Source organism: Rana temporaria, chromosome 7, assembly GCF_905171775.1.
Source record: "Rana temporaria chromosome 7, aRanTem1.1, whole genome shotgun sequence".
Lineage (NCBI taxonomy): Eukaryota > Metazoa > Chordata > Amphibia > Anura > Ranidae > Rana > Rana temporaria.
Genome location: NC_053495.1, coordinates 99,022,155 through 99,045,794, shown reverse-complemented (window position 1 = coordinate 99,045,794; position 23,640 = coordinate 99,022,155). Strand labels below are relative to the sequence as shown.

The following is a 23,640-nucleotide window of genomic DNA, read 5'->3' as shown; positions in this document are numbered from 1 at the left end:
ATCAAAAATAAAAATAGCGTGAATAGACCTGGGGCAGAAGTGATTTATTTGCACAGATTTCCCCTCATTTCAAGTTTTGCCTTTAGTTTTACTGTAATGATTGACACACTGAACGGGATAACAGGCAGACAAGTTTTATTTTTTATTTTTAAGAGCAGAGGTCAGCCTCCATGTCTCTTTCATGACAGGGTTCCTTTAATTATTTCTGTTTGGGAAAGTTCATACACATTACACAAGGAGAATTAGAACTCCCTGAGATGTACAAGACACGCAATCATACCCTCCTTCTGTGAGGTACAGGAGGGCACCTCCCCCTTCCGCTCGGCGTGGTGACGTCAGGTTCGTAGTGCTGACTGGCTTCCGGTGCTCGGTGGTGGACGGGATCGGCAGTGAGGGAAGGAGATCTGACAAGATGAGTACGATGTTTGCAGACACGGTGCTGATCGTCTTCATCTCTGTGTGCACCGCACTGCTCGCTGAGGGTGAGTGTTGTGTGAGGATGGTGAGAGATCAGAGGAAGCAATGACAGGGGATGGACAGACCACTTATATTTGAATTCATGTGATTTATCATACATTCTTCACTCATAGAGCGACACACACACACACACACCATACCCCACCGCCCCCCCCCCCCCCCCCCCCCCCACACACACACACACACACACACACACCACCCCAACCCCCCACCTGCTCTGTGCTCCCAGGATTTGGATTGACAGCAGTGTGAGCCAACAGAGACTATGGCTGCTAGAGACTGGCATAGTGCTGGATTGATAAAGTATATATAGGGAGGTGGGAGGGGCATTTTTTACTTTAATGCAGGGATTACATTAACCACTTGCCTAACAGACGCTGTCATACTGCGACAGGTTGCACAAATTGCCGTAGATTTACGTCTGTTTGTGCAATAGATACAGTAATACTTCATATTGCCATCGCACACGTTCCTGGATAAGCTCTCAATCTTTGGGTGCTGCAGCAACAACCAGCTGGATTCTGGTTCAGGTCATAAAGGAGATATTTGCCAGCACACCATGGATCCACACAAAGTAGCGTCCAAACGGATTGCTTATTGCATGATCACAACAGGAGAGTGCAACGTTTCGGAGTCACGCAGGACCCCTTCGTCAGGCATGTGATGGGGGTCCTGCGTGACTCCGAAACTTTGCACTCTCCTTGTGTTGTGTTCATACAATAAACAATAGATACAGTGGGCACGCGCACTGCGCCGATGCACGTGACCTGCAGCTGTGATGTCTGCCGCCCGCCCACGATCACTCCACAGGGAGCCAGAACGGGGATCTGTCAATGTAAACAAACAGATCGCCGTTCTGACAGGGAAGTAGTGAGAGATCTATGTTCCTAGTGATCAGGAACGGCGATCTCTCTCCTCCTCCAGTCAGTCACCTCCCAGGGAACACATTTAACCCCTTGATCACCCTCTGGTGTTAACCCCTTCCCTGTCAGTGTTATTTATACAGTAATCAGTGCATTTTTGTAGCTGGTCCCAAAAAAGTGTCCGATCTGTCCGCAGTCCCGCTAAAATCACCGCCATTACTAGTAAAAGATAAAAATGCCATAAAGCTATCCCCTATTTTGTAGACGCTATAACTTTTGCGCAAACTAATATACGCTAATTGAGTTTTTTTTTTCTTTTCCATATTACATACATATTGGTCTAAAATGAGGAAGGAAAAAAGGACATCAATTTTTGTTTGGGTACAAATTCGCAATTATTAGCTAAAGCGATGCAGTGGCAAAAAAATGGCCTGGTCATTAACCACTTCAGCCCCGTAATGACCAGGCCATTTATTGTGATACGGCACTGCGTCGCTTTAACTGACAATTACACGGTCGTGCAACATTGTTTCCAAACAAAATTGACGTCCTTTTTTTTTTTTTCCCCTCACAAATATAGCTTTCTTTTGGTGGTATTCGATAATTTTTTATTTTTTGAGCTATAAACAAACCATTTTGAAAAATAATATATTTTTTTTTTCCCTTTTTGCTATAATACTTATTCAAACAAAAAAATATAAAAATGTATTCATCAGTTTAGGCAGATATATAGTCTTCATATTTTTGGTTAAAAAAAATGGCAATAGGCGTATATTGATTGGTTTGCGCAAAAATTATAGCGTCTACAAAATATGGAATAGTTTTATGCTCCCTTTTTTTTTTTTTAACTAATGGCTACGATCTGCGATTCTTAGCGGGACTGCAACATTGTAGCGCACAGATCGGACAATTTTGGGACCATTGACGTTTATACAGTCATTGGTGCTATAAATAGCCACTGATGGTCACTGCCAGGGAAGGGGTTAATACCTGGGGGCAATCAAGGGGTTAAATGTAGGGGGATGGGCTTACTGGAACAGGTCCCTTTTTCTCCAATCGGTTCTCGCACAGTGTAAGTCCAGTGTCTCCACCTATGTACTGCTGAATAATGAAGAAATATTTTTACAATGATCTGCACTTTTCAAAGGGTGTAGAAATGAGAAGAGTACATGTAAAGCCTATGTAGAAGGATTTGTTTCATCTCTGTCAGTCTGACACACCGCTTCTCCGATCGTGATATGAAGCCTCTGTCATCTTACCACGTGATCATTTGTGACCAATCGCAGCTGATCATCGCCAGAACCAGAAAGTGCCGGTAAATGGCTTTTCTCGGTTCCCGCTGACAGGGAGAGCCGATCGGCGGCTTCCCTGTCAGAGGGGGGGTTTGTGCTGATAATCAGCACATTGATTATCAGCACAGCCCCCTCAGTTTTTCCAATCAGTGCCCCCACAATAAAGTGTGCCAGTGCCCACCACAATGCCAATCAGTACCCAGCAGTAACACCTGTCAGTCATTTATTGGTACCTCATCAGTGCCGCCTGTTAGTGCCTATCAGTGCCGCCTATCAGTGCCCGTCAGTGAAGGGGAAAACAACATTTTATGACAAACTAAGAAGTTGTCCTGGGCAGGAATGGCCGAAAGTGTCTGGTATTGAAGTGGTTAAGGTTAAAAATAATAATAATCTAGAACTGCTTTCAGGGCTTGTTCGTGGGAACGGGACCTCATGTCTGCCTAAGTTGATGTCTCAATGCAGCTGGCCTGTCCTTCACCCTCTGTACTGGAGTCCTGCCCTCCCCCCACCTGCTGATTTCACTGGTGTGGGTTTTGTGGTGGTCTGTCTGATTACACAGTTCAGATTTGTGCTTCTCTGTCTACAGTATATTGTTTGCTTAATAAACTTTTGTTTTATGTGTTTGACTTCTAGGTATAACATGGGTGTTAGTTTACAGAACGGACAAGTACAAGAGATTAAAAGCTGAAGTTGAGAAGCAAAGTAAAAAATGTAAGTTCTTGACGGCTTCAGCCACCTCCTCCTCCTCCTTTATTTTGGTTAAGATTTGCATAGTGCTGGTAAAAGTTGAAATGAATCTCATCTTATGATTTTTTGTCTGTGATCCTATTTGGGTGATTTTTCTTTTCTGTCTCTGACACCAGTACAAGAAATGGAGGGTGATGTTGCCTATGGGTCAGAGGAATTGATTTTTAATGTTGTCAGGAGTTTTAACCCCTCCCACACTCTACTAAACACGTGTGTGTTCTCTTTGGGGAGATTTCTTATCAGTTCCTAAGGGAAAAACTGTAAGGCCTCATGCCCACACACGTTGTTTGCAGCTTGCCTATCCATGTTGGCCTATGGCCTCATGCCCACCAGACCCTTATCCAAGCACGCAGCCTGTCGGGTCAGAAAAGGGGGCTCAACGCGATTGGCACTGCGCTGACAAGCCATTCACCTCTGCAGCTAGGGGTTCGGATCCCGGTCTCGGCTACATGTGAATTGAGTTTGGTGGTCTCAGCCCCGCTCCCGGTGGGTGTGCTATGCGAGGTAAGCCTGCACTTAGTACGCCCACCCCCCTCCCACAAAAACCACCACACCTACACACGCACTCGAAATTGGGTTAACACACACACACACTTTGACCACGCGGTCTCTAAAAGAGAGGCGAAGGACTAACGGGGCTGGTTGAGTGGGCTAATCCTCTCACTCCCTTATAGGGAGTCCCTCTGCCCCGTTGGGCTTCAAAGCGGAGCAGGTAGGGCGGGCTGTGTGGGAGGACCCCCTCACACACCCGCCATTGCCACCCGGGGCATGGAGAAAGGTGGCAGATTGCCTCTGGGGGAGGCCTGCCTACTCCCAACTCCTGCAGTCCGGCTCCTCTCTCGAGCACACGCACAAAATACACTTATAAAAAAAAAGGGGGGGTTGAGCGAGCCTGGACCATACCAACCCACATGCCCTCAACATGGGGGGGGGGGGGGTGGTTGATGCTTTGCAAAGCACCTTGTCCCCATGTTGATGAGGACAAGGGCCTCTTCCCGACAACCCTTGCCCGGTGGTTGTCTGGGGCTGCGGGCGGGAACTTTTGACACACAGCAGGACTCCCCCCTCCGCCCCTGTGTCACTGGATTTGATTGACAGCAGTGGGAGTCAATGGCTCCTGCTATCAATCTATCCAATGAGGACCCGAGACAGCGGCTGGAGTCGCTGGGCTCGTGCACATTGCTGGAACGATCAGGTTCAGGTAAGAAAAAAGAGGGGTCTCTGGGGGCAGCTGCAGCACCAAAGGTTTTTCCCCTTAATGCATAGAATGCATTAAGGGGAAAAACCATACGACTTTACAACCCCTTTTAAGAGTTTATTCTGTTGCTACCGTGTTGCAGTTAAGCTGCTTATTCATTTTGAATGGGCTACACAAGCACCACAACACAAGATATAATGCACTTTCCGCATTTTTTTTCCAGCTCTCCACAAGTACAAGTGTTGGACCAATGGAGTTGTATCTGTGTTAAGGCCGTACACACGATCGGACTTTTGACAACAATTGTCCGACGGACCTGTGCACGCTCCATCGGAAAAAACGTTTTTGCTTTTTCATCGGACAAATGTTCTCTGAGAACAGACAAACTTTCCGGCAACAAATGTCCTACGCCGGCTAATTCGGTTATGCGTACACAAGTCCATCGCACTAAAGTCCAAAGTACAAACACACATGCTCAGAACCAATGCTAAAGATCATAATAAATGATAAGTTCCAATGCGCTACTGTGAGTAAACAAAATATGAAAAAATAGTGTATAAATTATACCTGGGGCAGCTGTATCTAAAGGTGTTCACATAACACAAAAAGGAAACAAGGTAAATAAGTGATAAGCGCTCCAGGTATGTGATAAATCACAACCAAGGTATATACGTGAATGAATGAACCACAATAAAGTAGTGAGTGACCAAACTCAAAATGTGCAGTGCGTACCGAAAAAATATATATGTATATATATATTGAGAAAAAGTATATATTCAGATACTGTGAAACCCTTTGGGGATGCCCAGTCCCCTATGAGTCAATAAATCACTGTACACACATATGAAAATAAATGTATAAAATATAAATATAAAACTAGATAAGATGTAAATTGATGGATGTGTATAACACAACAATAATATTGATAAAGCAGTCTATTAATGGAGGTGATGAGATGTTCCCATATTAAGGTTTCTATGTATAAGGCAGCAGTTTGAAAATCCTCATTGGTGTTGTAGTGCCCTTACCATGAAGGTGCTATATGTGCGCATATAGAGATATCCCTCCGGGTCTCCGATCTCCTTTCTCCTGTGATCACTCAATATATGTTGTTCCAGCTCTTGTATCTTATAAACTCTAGCATCTTTATAAGATACAAGAGCTGGAACAACGTATATTGAGTGATCACAGGAGAAAGGAGATCGGAGACCCGGAGGGATATCTCTATATGCGCACATATAGCACCTTCATGGTAAGGGCACTACAACACCAATGAGGATTTTCAAACTGCTGCCTTATACATAGAAACCTTAATATGGGAACATCTCATCACCTCCATTAATAGACTGCTTTATCAATATTATTGTTGTGTTATACACATCCATCAATTTACATCTTATCTAGTTTTATATTTATATTTTATACATTTATTTTCATTTATTTTCATATGTGTGCACTTCACAGTGATTTATTGACTCATAGGGGACTGGGTTTCACAGTATCTGAATATATACTTTTTCTCAATATATAATATATATATATATATATATATATATATATATATATACACATATATATTTTTTCGGTACGCACTGCACATTTTGAGTTTGGTCACTCACTACTTTATTGTGGTTCATTCATTCACGTATATACCTTGGTTGTGATTTATCACATACCTGGAGCGCTTATCACTTATTTACCTTGAATGCTAAAGATCAGACAATGGCACAAGTTGTCCAAAGGGTGGTGGTAAAGAGCAGAAAAAACACGTAGTACGTCTATTACATCGCTACGTTCATGTTTGTTGGCTGAAAAAGTCCTGCTGTGTGTATGCATACCAAGTTCACGGACAATGCCCTTCGGCAGAAAAGTCAGATGGAAGTCCGATCGTGTGTATGAGGCTTTACTCTAAATTTAAAGTAGTGCACTGGCCATGGATGGAAATTCATCTGATTCAGCAAGGACCAAACTATTTCAATCCATGTATGGCTGTCTACGTTCGGCAGAAGTTGATCATTAGATAAAAGTCTGTCAAACGGGCATGTGGGAAAACCTTCCTTGAGCGGCTGCTGATCTGTGTGTTCTGACAGAAAAGGAACCCAAGAAATGCTTATTGGAGTGCAGACCGCATTTAAATGTCATTAAAAAAATCAAATGAGAACAGTTTTGCAAGCCTAGATCCCGAAGGTTCTTAGTATTGTTTTATACATATAGTACGTATTGTGACTTGTTTGGTTGGCTACATTTTGTAGCATTAACACGATTGGCCACAAAGAACTTTCCTTGAAGTCTCAGATAAAATATTTTGTTAATGCTTCTTTTTTTACTGTACAAGAGACACTATAACTGTGCTGAATGATGGCTAATTATACAATTTGGGGCAAAACTTGGTTTTCTATGTTTTTATCTATTTATGTATTTTTTAGTGGAAAAGAAAAAGGAAGCTATAACAGAATCTGCTGGACGCACACAAAAGAAGAAAATAGGTAATTGTATCTTCTAGTGGCCCTTGTAAACCTTGTTCAGATTTTGTTATTGATTTATTTACTGAACTCCAGGCAAACACGAACTAACTCTAAATCTACTCTCTGCCACATTAAACCATTGATGCTGGGACCGGACCGGATCGGCTGCAGAATAGGAAAGTACAGCTTCACAGGGTTAGACAGATTAGGTTTAGAATGTGGCAGAGAGCAGGTTTAGCATTGGGTAGCTTTTGCCTGAACTTCCACTCTAACTTTGCTTTGGTACTTGTTTTTGCTTTTTTTTTTTTTTTTTCTTTCTTGTACACGGGACGTTTTTACAACCTCTCCTGAACGATTTAACTTGACAGATAGTAACCCATGTTTAAAACGTCCATTTTGCCACGTTTACATGGCGTGTTTAGCGGCGTTTTGCTGCGTTTGCATTTAGAAGTGTTTAAATTTTTTTTTTTTAAATGGACAAAAACGAAAAACGTCTATAGACGAAACGCAGGTTACCACATTTAGCCGTGTTTGGCGTCTGAAACATCGGAAACTTCGGCATCTGAACTCATTTTTTGCCTTAAAAAAAAAAGGCCTATAAACGCAACTTCCTAAAAATGACAGTAAACGAACCTGTGTACATGTACACATAAGATAACATTGAATGAGTTAAAAAAGTCTCCAACTACCTCTGACCGTCCATTTCGCATCAGCAGTGCACATGGGCCTTACTCTTATTTACTTGTAATAAACCACATATTTTTTATTTTTTTCCGCAGTGGAATTTATAAACGGACCCCTACATTTACTTAAATGTCTAACTCTGCACTATTTAGGTAGTTAACAGACTATAAAGTAGAAATAATGGGGGAGATTTACTAAAACTGGAGCAGCTCTGCGTGGTAGCCAATCAGCTTGGGTAATTAAAGGATGTGTTCACCTTTGTATAAAAATAAACCAAATGCACATCTTTAGTTGGGTGGGTGCAATCTCAGGCTCTTGCAGCCGTTGACATGGATTTTGATCTCTGGTCTAGAGTACTGTAATCATTGTAAGGGGTAATAAAAGTGTTAAACATTACTTGGTATGCATACACTTGAGATGAAAAAATAAAGTTGATGCTAGGGCTTCTTTGATTTTAAACTTTTTTTTTTTTTTTCTCGCAATTCTTTTTTATTGCTATAAAAATGCAAATTCCACAGATGCTTTATTCTGCTCATTTTTTATTATGTTTTTAAAATTCCTAAAGGTTGGTTAATTTACCAGTGTTTTCAGGCTAGAGACATAAGGGTTGATATACTAAAGGGAAATGGACTGTTCACTTGGCAGAGGAACTTTCCCTTGGCTTTTTTTTGCACATGATTGATTATGCTTTTTGAAGTAGCTTTTCAATTCATTCCCTAAGCTAAGGAAAAATTCTCTTGCAAAGTGAACAACCTTCTTGCCATTTTGTAAATCGGCACCATGGTATCTGGCATAATGAATCCTTCCTTTGTCTAGATTTTTAGCCATTATTTCTTTCATAAGAAAAATTCCCCCAATGCAGTAGACAAAGTAAATCTTTGCTAAATTAAACCCTTACAGACCACTTTAACCTACAGGTAAGCCTAGATTAAGGCTTACCTGTAGGTCCAAGATATATCTCCTTAACCTACACTGTTAAGGAGATATTTTCTAAAAAAAGGGGCACCGATGTCTACGGCGCATGCGCGCCATAGACAACGGCGCAGGCATACGGAGTGTGCCTTTGGTGAAGGCGATCGTGCTGTCACTAGCGGCTATTGCGCGGGAGTCATGTCATCGCTGCTCCGGCCAGTCACAGCGCTGGAGCAGCGATACCCGGAACTCACTCTGGGAGAGATGGTGGCTGTGGAGGAGGTGATCGAGGACCACGAGGTAAGTAATTCATAATGAGCTAGTATGCTATGCATACAAGCTCATTATGCTTTTCTCTTGCAGGTGTTTTTTCTTTATCGTACATCACGGGACACAGAGCAGCATATTCATTACTATATGGTTATATGGAGTACCTTCAGGTGTAGACACTGGCAATCTCAAACAGGAAATGCCCCTCCCTATATAACCCCCTCCCATAGGAGGAGTACCTCAGTTTTTACGCCAGTGTCTTAGGTGTTAGTCATGGTTTAGCTTGCCTCCGCATCCTTGGGATTAGGTGAGCTACCGGTTCTGTCCAAAAAAGCCTCAGCGCTAAAGTGGTCAGTAACCGGACCCCAAACCGTTGGGGTATAGCCCATAATGCTTTTCTTTTTAGAGAGCTGGACCCTGGGCCCAGAACTTAGAAACCTTTGGGTGCCTAATGTTTTCTGTTGCCAGGGTGCTATATGGGCCCAGGACAGTGGATCCTTCATAGGAACCCAGGGCCTGAAGGTCTAGACATCCCCACGGAGATGGGGGAAGATTGGGCCTCTTGCTTGGCAAAGTCCTGCGGCATGGAGCAGGTAAGTGAGGGGAAAACTTGCGGAACTTGGTTCTTAGCAGGTTTTTTCTGGGGGGTCACAGGGGACATGCCTAAAGTTATGCACTGCATCTGGCAAACTAGTCACATATCATAAAGATAGGATGGCTCTCTATGTATTATTCCCCATAAGATGTGACCTCCCTTGTAGTGTTGGAAAAGCATTGAGTGGGGCCTGTGTTATATAAAAATATATGTGTGTGTCAGAGAGCTGTGCTTACCTGCAAGCCTCCAGGCGATGCTCCATTCAGTCTTCCTCCTCAAGGCCTGCAAAGCAGGCAAAACGCTGACCTCCTCATGGTTCCAGGCTGCAGGCTGCAGTTTGCTGGAACAGAGAGGTCCCTTCCTCCCAAACCCCCCCCCCCCCCCTGTCGGGAGGGGCATTTCCTGTTTGAGATTGCTGGGGGGGAAGGGCGGGTCAGTGGCTTAAAGGAAGGGGCGGCCCTTCCTTGTTTGTTCCATTCAATACTTTGGAACTGAGGAGAAAGACCAGAGCGGCAGCACGGGGGCGCCGAGGACACACAGTGGCCAGAAAGGATATTGCAGTCTTCAGAGGACTGTTTTTCAAGCCTAGAAATAGGCTGTTTCTTTCCATCTCATAGTTTTTCTTTGCAATACTACTCAGGGGGACAGAATGTTTTTTCTTTCCTGGATTTGAAAAAAAAAAAAAAAAAAAAGTCATCTAGGGGAGAGGAAGCATTTTTTATCCCCCAAACAGGTGTTTGGGCAATTAACTTTTATAGTTCCAAATACCAATAGGTAGCAGGTGTACCTCGGTATTGTACCATGGCATCCGGGTCAGAGGGTACAAGAGGTGGGGATTCCCCCAGAGAGTCTGAGGTCTCGGACAAAGCTATGCCGCTGCTTTCCCCACAGGGAGCCTTGGGGCCATCGGGATCTGGGGCTGGAGCTGACGCGGGTCAGTCCAACCCTAAGATGGTCACGGAGGAGGTATTACTCACCTCTTTAAAAGAGATGCAGAAAAGCATGGGTAGCCGCAGCTATGCGGGGCAGTAAGCGGAATAGATCTCCGTCGCCCGAGCGCGGACCCTCAGAAGAGGAGGTCCTTTCCTCAGGGGAATTGGACGACCTCTTGGACAAGGACCAAGTAGGTTCAGGGATCGAAGATCCGGATACAGAGGAGTCTGGGGCAGTTCAACTTGCCAGTACCAGATCTCCAGGTATCGACGGTTTCAGCTTTGGGCTCACTGAGGGCGCCTCAAAGCAATGCTGTGTTTCCGATCCATCCTCTATTAGAGGGAATTTTGTTCCAAGATTGGAACAAGCCAGATAAGATCTTCTTACCACCTAAAAGGTTCTCTGTCCTATATCCTATGGAAGAAAATTTTTCCAAAAGATGGGCTACTCCTGCAGTGGACGCAGCCATCTCATGTGTTAACAGATCGTTAACATGCCCTGTAGAAAACATACAGGTGTTCAAGGATCCAGTTGATAAGCGCTTGGAAGCACTACTTAAGAACTCCTTCACTACTGCAGGGGCAGTAGTACAGCCAGCTGTGGCTGCGATTGGGGTCGCTCAAGCATTATCGGATCAATTTAAGCAGATGCTTAAACTTATTCCGGCCCAGCAGGCAGAAAAATTTTCGGATGTCCCTAAGGCCATATGTTTTACGGTAGACGCAATCAAGGATTCTATCCAGCAAGCGTCACGTTTATCGTTATCCCTTATCCATATGAGAAGACTCTTATGGTTAAAAAGCTGGGAGGCTGAGCCCCCATGCAAGAAGCTCCTGGTAGGGTTCCCCTTCCATGGAGGACGACTCTTCGGAGAAGACCTAGATAAATACATTCAGACCATTTCAAACGGCAAGAGTACTCTCTTGCCAACTAAGAAGAAGGTTCAGGGACCTGCGTTTAAACGACAGTATTCCCCTGGGCAGGGGCCCTCTAATGCCAAGCAGTATCGACGGCCTCCTGCAAAAGCAAACTTCGGCCTCAACAGCAGATCACAAGGACAGGCTGTTAGAGGCAAAAGGCAGTGGTTTCGCAAACCAGCAAAACCAGCCCCCAAGCCAACCTTATGAAGGGGCGCCCCCACCCACGAAGGTGGGGGGAAGGCTGCGACTCTTTTCAGAGATTTGGGAAGCCAGCATTCCCGACGAGTGGGTACGGTCTTCCGTGGCCACAGGCTACAAATTAGATTTCCTAAGGTTTCCTCCTCCTCATTTCCAGAAGTCGAGGATTCCAAACGATCCGGAAAAGGGAGCCGCATTAAGATCGGCATTAGATCATCTACTTTCCCAGGAAGTAATAGTAGAGGTACCAGTCCTGGAAAAACAGGGGCTGGGTTTCTACTCCAACCTATTCATCATCCCAAAATCCAAGGGAGATGTCAGGCCAATTTTGGACCTAAAGATGGTAAATGCATATCTAAAGATCCGCTCATTTCGGATGGAATCCGTGCGGTCAGCAGCTGCCACACTCCAGAAGGACGACTTCATGGCGTCCATAGACATAAAGGATGCCTACCTTCATGTTCCAATTTATCAGCCACATCAAAGATATCTACGCTTCATGGTGGCTTCGCGTCACTTCCAATTTGTGGCGCTTCCCTTCGGGTTGGCTACGGCCCCCCGGGTGTTCACGAAGGTCCTAGCTCCGATCCTAGCCAAGCTAAGGATCCAAGGGGTCACGATCCTAGCATACCTGGACGACCTCCTAGTCATAGACCACTCGTCTCCCGGCTTGGAGCGAGCAGTGGCCCTCACGGTCCAATACCTCGAGAGGTTCGGCTGGGTCCTAAATCGAGAAAAGTCAGCTTTCCAGCCCACAAGGCAGTTGGAATATCTCGGCATGAGATTAGACACAGAACAACAAGGAGTGTTCCTACCTCTGAGGAAGGTAAAAGCCATCAAGGAATTAATCCTACTGGTTCTAAGCAAGAAAGAACCGACTATTCGCCTATGTATGAGGTTACTAGGCAAGATGGTGGCCACATTCGAGGCGGTACCATACGCCCAGAGCCACACTCGCATCCTACAGGCAGCCATCCTGTCAGCATGGAGCAGAAGGCCACAGGCCTTGGATATCCCGTTGCCGCTCTCATCAAGAGTCCGACAAAGTCTGTGTTGGTGGTTAGACCCTCAGAATCTACTGAAGGGGAAGTCTTTCAGCCCAGTGGCTTGGAAGATAGTGACCACAGACGCCAGCCTGACGGGCTGGGGAGCAATTTTGGATGGTTGCACTCGCCAAGGTACTTGGGCAAAGCCAGAGAAGCAGTTGCCCATCAACATCTTGGAGCTCAGAGCTGCTCGACTAGCCCTCAGGGCTTGGACGTCAAAATTGCAGGGGTTCCCGGTGAGAATTCAATCAGACAATGCCACGGCCGTGGCATACATAAATCACCAAGGGGGAACCAGCAGTCAAGCCGCTCAGAGAGTGGTGAGCTTGATTCTCCTATGGGCAGAGGCTCATGTGCCCTGCATATCGGCAATATTCATTCCAGGAGTGGACAACTTTCAGGCGGACTTCTTAAGCCGCCAGACTCTATGGCCGGGGGAATGGTCTCTGCATCCACAAGTCTTTCAAGCACTCTGCCAAAGATGGGGAGTGCCGGACGTGGATATCATGGCATCGAGACTCAACAAGAAACTAGACAGGTTCATATCCCGCTCAAGGGATCCGATGGCCTGCGGAACCGATGCGTTGGTTTGCCCTTGGCATCAGTTCAAACTTCTTTATGCGTTTTCCCCGCTCCAGTTACTCCCCCGCCTGCTGCGCAGGATCCGGGTGGAGCACATACCAGTCATCCTGGTAGCTCCAGCATGGCCCAGAAGGGCATGGTACTCACTAATCTTAAGGATGGTAGTGGGAGACCCGTGGACTCTTCCTCTACGGCCAGACCTGCTATCGCAAGGTCCGATCCTCCACCCTGCCTTACGGCATCTAAATTTGACGGCCGGAAGCTGAATCCCTGATTCTCAGGGGTAGAGGTCTGTCTCAGAAAGTAATCTCTACCCTAATCAGAGCCAGGAAACCGGTCTCTAGGGTGATTTATTACAGGGTCTGGAAGGCCTATGTAGGCTGGTGTGAGTCCAAGCGATGGCTTTCTCGCAAATTTACCATCGATAGAGTATTAAGTTTTCTCCAGCTAGGAGTGGATAAAGGATTGGCATTAAGCACAATCAAAGGACAGATTTCTGCTCTGTCAGTGTGGTTTCAGCGGCCGCTGGCCACCCACTCGCTGGTTAAGACCTTCCTTCAAGGGGTCTTGCGTATTAGACCTCCAGTTAAATCCCCGCTTTGTCCGTGGGATTTAAATCTTGTTCTGTCAAGTTTACAGAAACAACCGTTTGAGCCGTTGGCTGAAATTCCTTTGGTTTTACTGACAAGGAAGTTAGTATTTTTGGTCGCCATAGTTTCCGCAAGAAGAGTATCGGAACTGGCGGCCTTATCCTGTAAGGAACCATATCTTATTTTTCATAAGGACAGGGTCGTTCTCCGCCCTCATCCTTCCTTCCTACCGAAGGTCATATCCAGTTTTCATTTGAACCAGGATTTGGTATTACCATCCTTCTTCCCTAAACCTACTTCCAGAAAGGAAGGGTTGCTGCATACCTTGGATATTGTCAGGGCCATGAAGGCCTATCTTAAAGCTACAAAGAAGATCCGGAAAACAGATGTGCTGTTCATTTTACCGGATGGGCCCAAGAAGGGGCAGGCAGCTGCAAAGTCCACCATTTCTAGGTGGATTAAGCAATTAATCACTCAGGCCTACGGCTTGAAAGGGTTGCCTCCTCCAGTATCATTAAAGGCTCATTCTACTAGGGCCATGGGCGCCTCCTGGGCAGCACACCACCAGATCTCTATGGCTCAAGTTTGCAAGGCGGCAACCTGGTCTTCTGTCCACACGTTTACAAAATTCTACAAGTTGGACGTAAGAAGGAATACTGATACAGCCTTCGGGCAGGCAGTGCTGCAGGCTGCAGTTTGAGACCCTCGGATTCCGGGGGCTCCTCTTGTTTGAGTTAAATTTAAAAATTTAAGATTATTTTTCTCAACTAAGTTGGATTTATTATGATTTGAGTATATCTCTAAATTAAATCCTTTTGTCTTGGAGATGTTCTCCCTCCCCTCATTGTAAGCATTGCTTTGGGACATCCCATATAGTAATGAATATGCTGCTCTGTGTCCCGTGATGTACGATAAAGAAAAAGAGATTTTTAATACAGCTTACCTGTAAAATCTTTTTCTTGGAGTACATCACGGGACACAGAGCTCCCACCCCTCTTTTGGGGACCATTTTGGGAGGCATACTGCTTGCTACAAAACTGAGGTACTCCTCCTATGGGAGGGGGTTATATAGGGAGGGGCATTTCCTGTTTGAGATTGCCAGTGTCTACACCTGAAGGTACTCCATATAACCATATAGTAATGAATATGCTGCTCTGTGTCCCGTGATGTACTCCAAGAAAAAGATTTTACAGGTAAGCTGTATTAAAAATCTCTTTTTTTTTCAGATTATTTTAAGAGGGTTTACTTCCTCTTTAAGAAAACAGATAATTATGATCATGTAATAGTTTCTGTACTGTTGCCTGTGTGAATTGGTGTCGAAGCTTCACCCTGTCTGTTTTTTCCTGCTTTTTAAAGCATCAATTAACCCGAAAATGTTCATATAAATCTTCGTGACAGAAGTGTGTTTGTCATTTTTACAGAACGCCAGGAAGAGAAGCTAAAAAATAATAACCGTGATCTATCTATGGTAAGTAGTATTGTAACCCAATGAAGTATAGCAGTTTACTTTATGACCAGGCCATTTTTTGCTATTCAGCATTTCGCTACTTTAAAGCGGAGTTCCGGCCACAATTTCACTTTTTAGATATAAATATCCCTGTAATACACAAGCTTAATGTATTCTAGTAAAGTTAGTCTGTAAACTAAGGTCCGTTTTGTTAGGTTGTTACAGCATTTAGACACTTTTTATAAAATAGAAATTGACTGGGGCCATCTTAAGTGTGGGCATCATGAAGCCAGACTGTATAACTTCCTGGATTTCAGCCTTGCAGATCTCGCACATGCTCAGTGCTGCACAAGCAGTGTCGGATCAGGTTTCAGCACCTGTACTGTCTAAGTCACATGATTCTTTGAGACTGGGGAGTGCACAGACTCCTAGAAAGTTACACCCACTACATTCCCAGGAGTCTGTGCGGTGTATGTTAGGAAGCTTAAAGCGGGGGTTCACCCTATTAAAAAAAAAAAAAAAAAAAATTTTTATTCTAGCATAAAATTCGGCATCGTAGCACGAGCTACAGTATGCCGGTCTTACATTTTTTATCCCCGTACTCACTGTGCTAATGTACATTGAAGATTCCGGGGAATGGGCGTTCCTATGGAGAGAGAAGGTGATTGACGGCCGGCCCTGGCACGTCACGCTTCTCCGGAAATAGCCGAAATAGGCTTGGCTCTTCACGGCGCCTGCGCATAGCCTGTGCGCAGGCGCCGTGAAGAGCCGAGACCTACTCCGGCTGTCTTCGGGGAGCGTGACGTGCCAGAGCCGGCCGTCAATCACCTTCCCTCTCCATAGGCACGCCCATTCCCCGCGGGAGTCGGAATCTTCAATGTGCAATAGCACATTGAGTACGGGTATAAAAAAATACAGATAGGCATACTGTAGCTCGCGCTACTATGCCGAATGTAATGCTAGACTGATGTTAAGGAGGGTGAACCACCGCTTTAAGCACCTAGGTGCAGGAAGAGGGAAGATTAACTATTCTGCCTAGCAACAACACTTTGAAGGCATCTAAAAAAAAAAAAAACATTTCTTAAAGGACTAATGACATTTTTTTAAATCTACTGATGTAATGTTATATTTATGGGTGGAACTCCACTTTAACTGGTAATTGCATGTTCTTGCAATGCTGTAACCAAATAATTATTTTAAATAGAGCTTTCTTTTGGTGGTATTTGATCACCTCTGCGTTTTTTTTTTTTTTTTTTGCGCTATAAACAAAAATAGATCGACCATTTTGAAAAGAAAAAAAAGATTTTTTGCTATAATAGATACCCCCCCCCCCCCAAAAAAGATATATATATTTTTTTCTCAGTTTAGGCCGAAACATATTCTTCTACATATTTTTGGTAAAAAAAATCGCAATAAGCGTTTATTGATTGGTTTGCGCAAAATAGAGGATAGTTTTATGGCATTTTTATTAATATTTTTTTTTTTTTTTTTACTACTAATGGTGGCGATCAGAGCTTTTTCTCGTGACTGCGGAATTATGGCGGACACATCGGACAATTTTGACACATTTTTGGGACCATTGTCATTTTCACAGCAAAAAGTGCTATAAAAATGCATTGTTTACTGTGAAAATGACAATTGCAGTTTGAGTTAACCACTAGGGGGCGCTGTAGGGGTTGTGTGTCCTTATGTGTTTCTAACTGTAAGGGGGCGGGACGTGTGACGTCACTGATCGCCTTTCCCTATATCAGGGAACAGAGGATCAGTGACATTGCCACTGAAGAACTGGGATGGTGTGTTTACACACGCCTCTCCCCGTTCTTCAGCTCCTGTGACCGATCGCGGGACACCGGCGGCGAGCGGGTCCCGCGGCCGTTGTCACGGTTCTTCGCACCCGGTCGCTGGCGTGACCCACGGCTGGTCACTTAAAGGGACGTTCAGGTACGTGCCTGTGCCCAGCTGTGCCATTCTGCCGACGTAAATGTGCAGGAGGCGGTCCTTAAGTGGTTAATGTCGTCTGTGCTCTTTTTTGGGACACGGGGGGGGGGGGGGGGGGCAAACAGAGCAGTAAAAATTGTCAGGGGTCTTAATCCTTTTCTGCTTTATCCAGAACCGAAAAAAAATTGTTTTGGCTGGAGTTTTCTCCAAGGCCTATAAACTTATCACAAAAAACTTTGCCTCTGTGCCAAGCATCAGACACTGTAAGTAATCGAAATCCTTACTTTGTAAGCTTTAATAATGGGCCTTTTTTCTCATACATGTTCCTTTTACAGGTGTTTTTTTTATTTTTTTTTATCGCGATCTACTGTAACTTTTAGTGGTTTAGCTGTCCTTGACTGAAGGCACTGCCTACTGTTATATGATATTTTTACATAATCTTTACTTGCCTGCAAGGATAAAGACCAAATACAAAATTATGCTTTTTTTTCATAGCTGCATAATTGTAATACAATAGCCAGAATAGACATGTAAAGAAAAAGACGGAAGTTTCAAGCACGAGATGGTTTTCAGATCTGAAAATGGTGGACATATCCTTCCATGCTTTTGGCCTCATGCACACTGGACTTTTAGCCCCGGTGCATGAGATCTCAAATTTTTATTGTGGGCAGAAGGCATATAGGTGCACCATCCAGCCCTGCTGCTGACGGCCTGTAAATCTCTGATAAGCTGAGAACTGCAACAGCTGGATGATGCACCAAGTGGTACCAACATTTAATGCATTATCAGCTCGGAATGATTGTTTGAAATGCGGACTGCTTGCATTCTGGGGTTAAATCTCTATGCATTTACTGCCCTAAACATTAGTATGGCTGGTTGCACCGCCCAGTCCTATATACTGAAGCAGAGCATCAGCCCCCTCCCACTTCCAGATGCCATTGTAACAAAATCAATGTTCTTCACTTTACGTGTGTGTGTAACATGACATTTTACCATATCGCAGATGAGTTGCAAAGGGTTTCTAATATTTATGCCTTTTTAATAGGTGCGCATGAAGTCCATGTTTGCCATCGGATTTTGTTTCACAGCTTTGATGGGAATGTTCAACTCAATGTAAGTTATCTCGTCTTTCATACATGAATAAGCAGAGGTTGTTCTGAGAAAAATGCATATCTAAACTCCTAGATTGTGAGAGACAGATGGGGGGATATATATATATATGTGTGTGTGTGTGTGTGTGTGTGTGTGTGTGTATATGTGTAATATATAAATTTTTCACCCCTCACATTGTTGTAAATATTTTATTATATCTTTTCATGTGACAACACTGAAGAAATTACACTTTGCTACAATGTAAAGTAGTGAGTGTACAGCTTGTATAACGGTGTACATTTGCATTCCCCTCAAAATGACTCAACACACAGCCATTAATGTCTAAATCACTGGCAACAAAAGTACACACACACCCCTAAGTGAAAATGTCCACATTGGGCCCTATTAGCCATTTTCCCTACCCGGTGTCATGTGACTCATTAGTGTTACAAGGTCTCAGGTGTGTTAAATTTGGTTGTCACTGGAAGTTAATGGCAAAGAACTCTGAGGATCTGAAAAAAATAATTGTTGCTCTACATAAAGATGGCTTAGACTAGAAGAAGATTGTCAGGACCCTGAAACTGAGCTGCAGCGCCGTGGCCAAGAACATACAGCAGTTTAGCAGGACAGGGTCCACTCAGAACAGGCCTCGCCATGGTCGAGAAAAGAAGTTGAGGTCACGTGCTCAGCTTCATATACAGAGGTTCACTTTGGGAAATGGACATATGAGTCCTGCCTGCATTGCTGCAGAGGTTGAAGGGGTGGGGGGTCAGCCCGTCGGTGCTCAGACCATACACCGCACACTGCATCAAATTGGTCTGCGTGGCTGTCGTCCCAGAAGGAAGCCTCTTCTAAAGATGATGCACAAGAAGGCCTGAAAACAGTTTGCTGAAGACAAGCAGACTAGGGACATGGGTTACTGGAACCATGTCCTGTGGTCGGATGAGACCAAGATAAACGTATTTGGTTCAGATGGTGACAAGCGTGTTTGGTGGCAACCAGGCGAGGAGTACAAAGACAAGCGTGTCTTGCCTATAGTCAAGCATGGTGGTGGGAGTGTCATGGTCTGGGGCTGCATGAGTGCTGCCAGCACTGGAGAGCTACAGTCATTGAGGGAACCATGAATGGAAACATGTACTGTGACATACTGAAGCAGAGCATGATCCCCTCCCTTCAGAGACTGGGCCACACCGTAAAGTCAAAGTTCTCCTTTGTTAAAAAAAAATGCACAGTTGCACGTTTTTTGTTTTTTTACACAGGAGCTTGCAGAGCATTGCACTTATTATCAGTGGCTGACTTCCTAAAGCTCTGTTCCCTTACCTCTGTATGGGTTGTCGGTTACTGGGCTTCAGGACGTCTCAATGGACCACAAGTGCGTTTGATAAGCAGCTCAGAACTACAAGTCCACCTGTCATGGCAGCAGATGGGTTTTGTAGTTCATTTATTCACAGAATGCTGTGAATGAATGATGCGGCTGTGCAGGCAGAGCCCTGCACAGTTGTGCCAATTTTATAAGTGACAGCGGCTGTGGGAGAGGGGATCCCCCCGCTAGCTGTCACCGGATGCTAAATTCACTTTTCATAAAATAAATAAATGCACATCTTTTTGCAAGTAAACAAATGTGCATTTTTTATTTTCTAATACAGGAACCTGCAATGTATGGCACCCATGATTAGCAGATCATGGGGGCATTGTCGAGCTCCTGCACACAGTGCTTGCAGCTCTGTTGCATATACAGGCTGTCCTTTTTTAAAGCTGCACGCAATGTGAATGAACTACAAACTTACTATTCTGCACACCCACAGTTCATTCGAGTGTCAAGTCCGTCTGCTGCGTGTGTTTTTTTTAAATTTTTTATTTACGGATTCCCGTAAACAAATGACGTGAGTGTGTGGGAAGAGCCCCACACAGTTGTGATGTTTCTAAAATCTGACGTTTTTCATTTTTTTTCATTTTTCATGGACCGGTGATCTAAGTAATTTTTGGCTAGTGCTTTCCATGCATGGGGATGAGTGGTGTGCCGGCCCCTGGCAAGATTATCAGTTTTTTTTTTTTTTATTATTCTGTGTAACAGTAATTAAAGCGGGAGTTCAACCAATTCCTTCTTTTTTTTTTTTTTTTTTTCCCTTAGCTTCCTGCTCGTTTTGTCTAGGGGAATCGGCTATTTGTATTAAAATATGATCCGTACTTACCCGTTTTCGAGATGCATCTTCTTCCGTCGCTTTCGGGGATGGGCGTTCCTTCTTGATTGACAGTCTTCCAAGAGGCTTCCGACGGTCGCATCCATCGCGTCACTCATAGCCGAAAGAAGCCGAACGTCGGTGCGGCTCTATACTGCGCCTGCGCACCGACCGGCTTCTTTCGGAAAATCGTGACGCGATGGATGTGATCGTCGGAAGACTGTCAATCAAGAAGGAACGCCCATTCCCGCAGCCCATACCCGGAAGTGGCGGAGAAGATGCATCTCGTAAACGGATAAGTACGGATCATATTTTAAAACAAATAGCCGATTCCCCTAGACAAAACGAGCATAAAGCGAAGGGGAAAATGTGTAAGGTATGGGTGAACCTCCGCTTTAATATAGTAATATTTTTCTAATTTTTACATTATGAAATTACATGTTTTATATTAAAAATATTTTTTTTATATTGATAGTTATAATAATCTTATTACAAGATAACAATACTCTTCTTGCTGTTTAAAGCGAACAGCCCCCTTTGCCTTTCCTATGCTATATACCCCTATCCCAACCCCTCCTCCCCCCCCCCCCCCCCCTTATCTTAGATCAGTGGATGAACTGGAGCAGGAGCTTCTTGTCTGTCCAGCATGTGCTGGTAGGCATTGCATTGCTTCTGCAGGTGTATACCGTAGGCTCCAGTGGAGAATGTCTACATGCCTTGTATACACTGTCTGGCCATACTTCCTTTACATAAACCTGCATTTCAAGCATGCATGTTTATGTAAAAACATTTGGAAAGAAATATCTAAGAAGTGTGTGCCTTCTAGATGGTAATGCATAAAAAGCTGACCATTTTATTATTTCCGTTTTTTCTCTCCAGTTTTGATGGACGGGTTGTAGCAAAGTTGCCCTTTGTACCTCTTTCCTATATTCAAGGACTGTCTCACAGAAATTTGCTGGGGGAGGATTATACAGACTGTTCATTTATATTCCTGTACATACTTTGTACTATGTCCATCCGTCAAGTAAGTATAAAACTGTTCTAGATTACCATCTAATTTACTCTGCTTCCCATGCTGCACGAATGATTCTAAATGCATTACTGATTTTAAGGTATTTAATCATGAGCTATTTTTGTAGCACAAATTTAACGGTATATATCTGATCAAATATTCCCTAATGGCAGTAATTGATTTTCAACATCTACAAGCAGTTTCACAGAGAGCCAAGATGTTAGATAATTTTATCAGTAAGTCAGAAATGGAGACCAGGCAAATTGGTGTAGTATGTAAGTTTGCTTTGACCATTTTAAAAAGTTTACAGCTTCCTTTTGTTTAATTTTCCCATTTTCAATGGACAAATATGCAAGGTGCCATTGCTGACTTTTCTTCTGAAAATATTAGTTGATTTGCGATTGTTGTGCAACAGCTTTTGATAGTCCATGACCGGAGAGGAGTATGTAGAAATAGGAGTTCACTTTCTGTATGGTGTCATTGACCCAGGAAGTCTGGAAGCCAATAACAGCAAGGTGGTCAGCCAAGTTTTTCAGAAGGGATGTCATTTCTTGCCACATGTTTTGTTTATCATTCAGATACTTTGTACCTATTTTTAATGTTCTGGCTTGATCTACAAGAGAAGCATATATGGAGAGGACATTATCAGCATAAGCTTGTAGATCTGGCGGGGGGAGTTACAATTGAACGAAATCACGTTTTGTAGAAAGAACTGTAAATCATAGTAAGATTATAGCCAGTTAGCATGACCACAAGAAATGAGGAGTGACAATTTTAGTATTTCATATGCGAGTTTGCAAAGCAACATGAAGCGGCTAACAGAGTGTTAAAGGGGTGGTTCACCCTAAAAACTACTTTAAATATTTTGTCCCACTCTCTAGCTGCTGAAGCTGGCAGGTATGCAGCAATGGAAATTGTGCTGGTTCAGTACCCTTGACATGTGGAATTTTGATATGCCATTTTGAGGCAGAGAATATAAACTTTTTTTTGTTTTCTTTCAGAACATTCAGAAAATGCTGGGCCTTGCACCATCCCGAGCAGCTACAAAACAGGCTGGAGGATTTTTGGGACCCCCTCCACAAGCTGGGAAATTCTCTTAAGATGAACAGAAAAGCTTTTCTAAATATTTTTCTTTAGAGAATGCCATGGACTCTGTGGGACTGATTTAGGAAGACTGAACAGATTTATGACAACTGAACGGACAATTTACTCTTTCATACACTGAATCTTTTTATAGTGCTTGCAACTTGAAAAGTCTAGAACAAATTATTTAAAACAAAATCTTCTCTGTATATAAAAACGAATTATGTAGGGTAAAATCTAAAACGAGTACGGTCTAATCTGTATTTATTTCAAAACTCAAAGTATTAAGGCTTCTTGACTATAAGCTAAGGGATAATATTGTATTTTAAGGCGAAGGGCTCATGCTTTCCCTTTCAGTGCTGAATATGATAAATCTATTGCAACTCATCAATACTATGTTTAAACGCCATAATGCCCATTTCTAGCCCTTGAAAGCTACTTGCTCACCTGTTGCAGAAGAAGCCAGACCCAGTAGTAAAGGTTTTTAAGGGATAGACTGTGTGGTGCTGAGTTGGAGGCAGAGCAGGAATCTTGGTGGAACATTAGTTGCTTTCAAGGGCTGCTGGGAAAGGGCATTGGTGCTTACAAAGGGTTAAATGCGTTTAAGGTACACCTGCTCTGTAATAGGGTACTGTATTTCTATTTAGTTTAGAATGATGTTAAATTGTATTTATGATCCATTGTAGGTTTTTGGTATTTTTTTCCGACATTTTGTATTCGCATACAGTGTTGTCCGACATTTTTGAACTTCAGCGTTTTTTATTTTAGCCAATAGGATAAATGATCATCTCTTTCATCACTTGTTGCTATGTTTGTAGATTTTTCTTTTTTTTATCTTCTGCCTGGGTGAAATGTTCTATTTCACAGAACAGATTATTGTCGCGCTAGACGCTTGAATCGAGCGTTTCCATTACTTTCTATGGGAATGCAAACGTTCTAAAACGCCCAATTCGCACGACAAAAAAGGGTCCGGAACTTGTTTGAGCTTCAGGCGTTTTGGAGTGGAGATGTGAACCATCTCCATAGAGAATAATGTATTTTTTTCCCCTCTAGCGTTTTGGAGCTTCATGCTTCAGGCGACAAAACGCTCAGGTGTGAATGCGGCCTAAGGGAATC

The 23,640-nt window shown here is 43.8% G+C and overlaps 1 protein-coding gene across 1 annotated transcript; it reads left to right on the top strand.

Annotated features, from left to right (window-relative positions):
- The first annotated feature begins 333 nt into the window (after nt 1-333).
- Nucleotides 334-22,771, top strand: TMCO1 (transmembrane and coiled-coil domains 1). The gene is made up of 7 exons (XM_040359742.1): nt 334-482; nt 3,266-3,343; nt 7,004-7,063; nt 15,194-15,240; nt 18,203-18,270; nt 21,309-21,453; nt 22,443-22,771. The coding sequence occupies exons 1-7, from the start codon at nt 413-415 to the stop codon at nt 22,539-22,541; spliced, it is 567 nt and encodes a 188-aa protein (XP_040215676.1). The 5' UTR covers nt 334-412; the 3' UTR covers nt 22,542-22,771.
- The last annotated feature ends 869 nt before the right edge of the window (nt 22,772-23,640 follow it).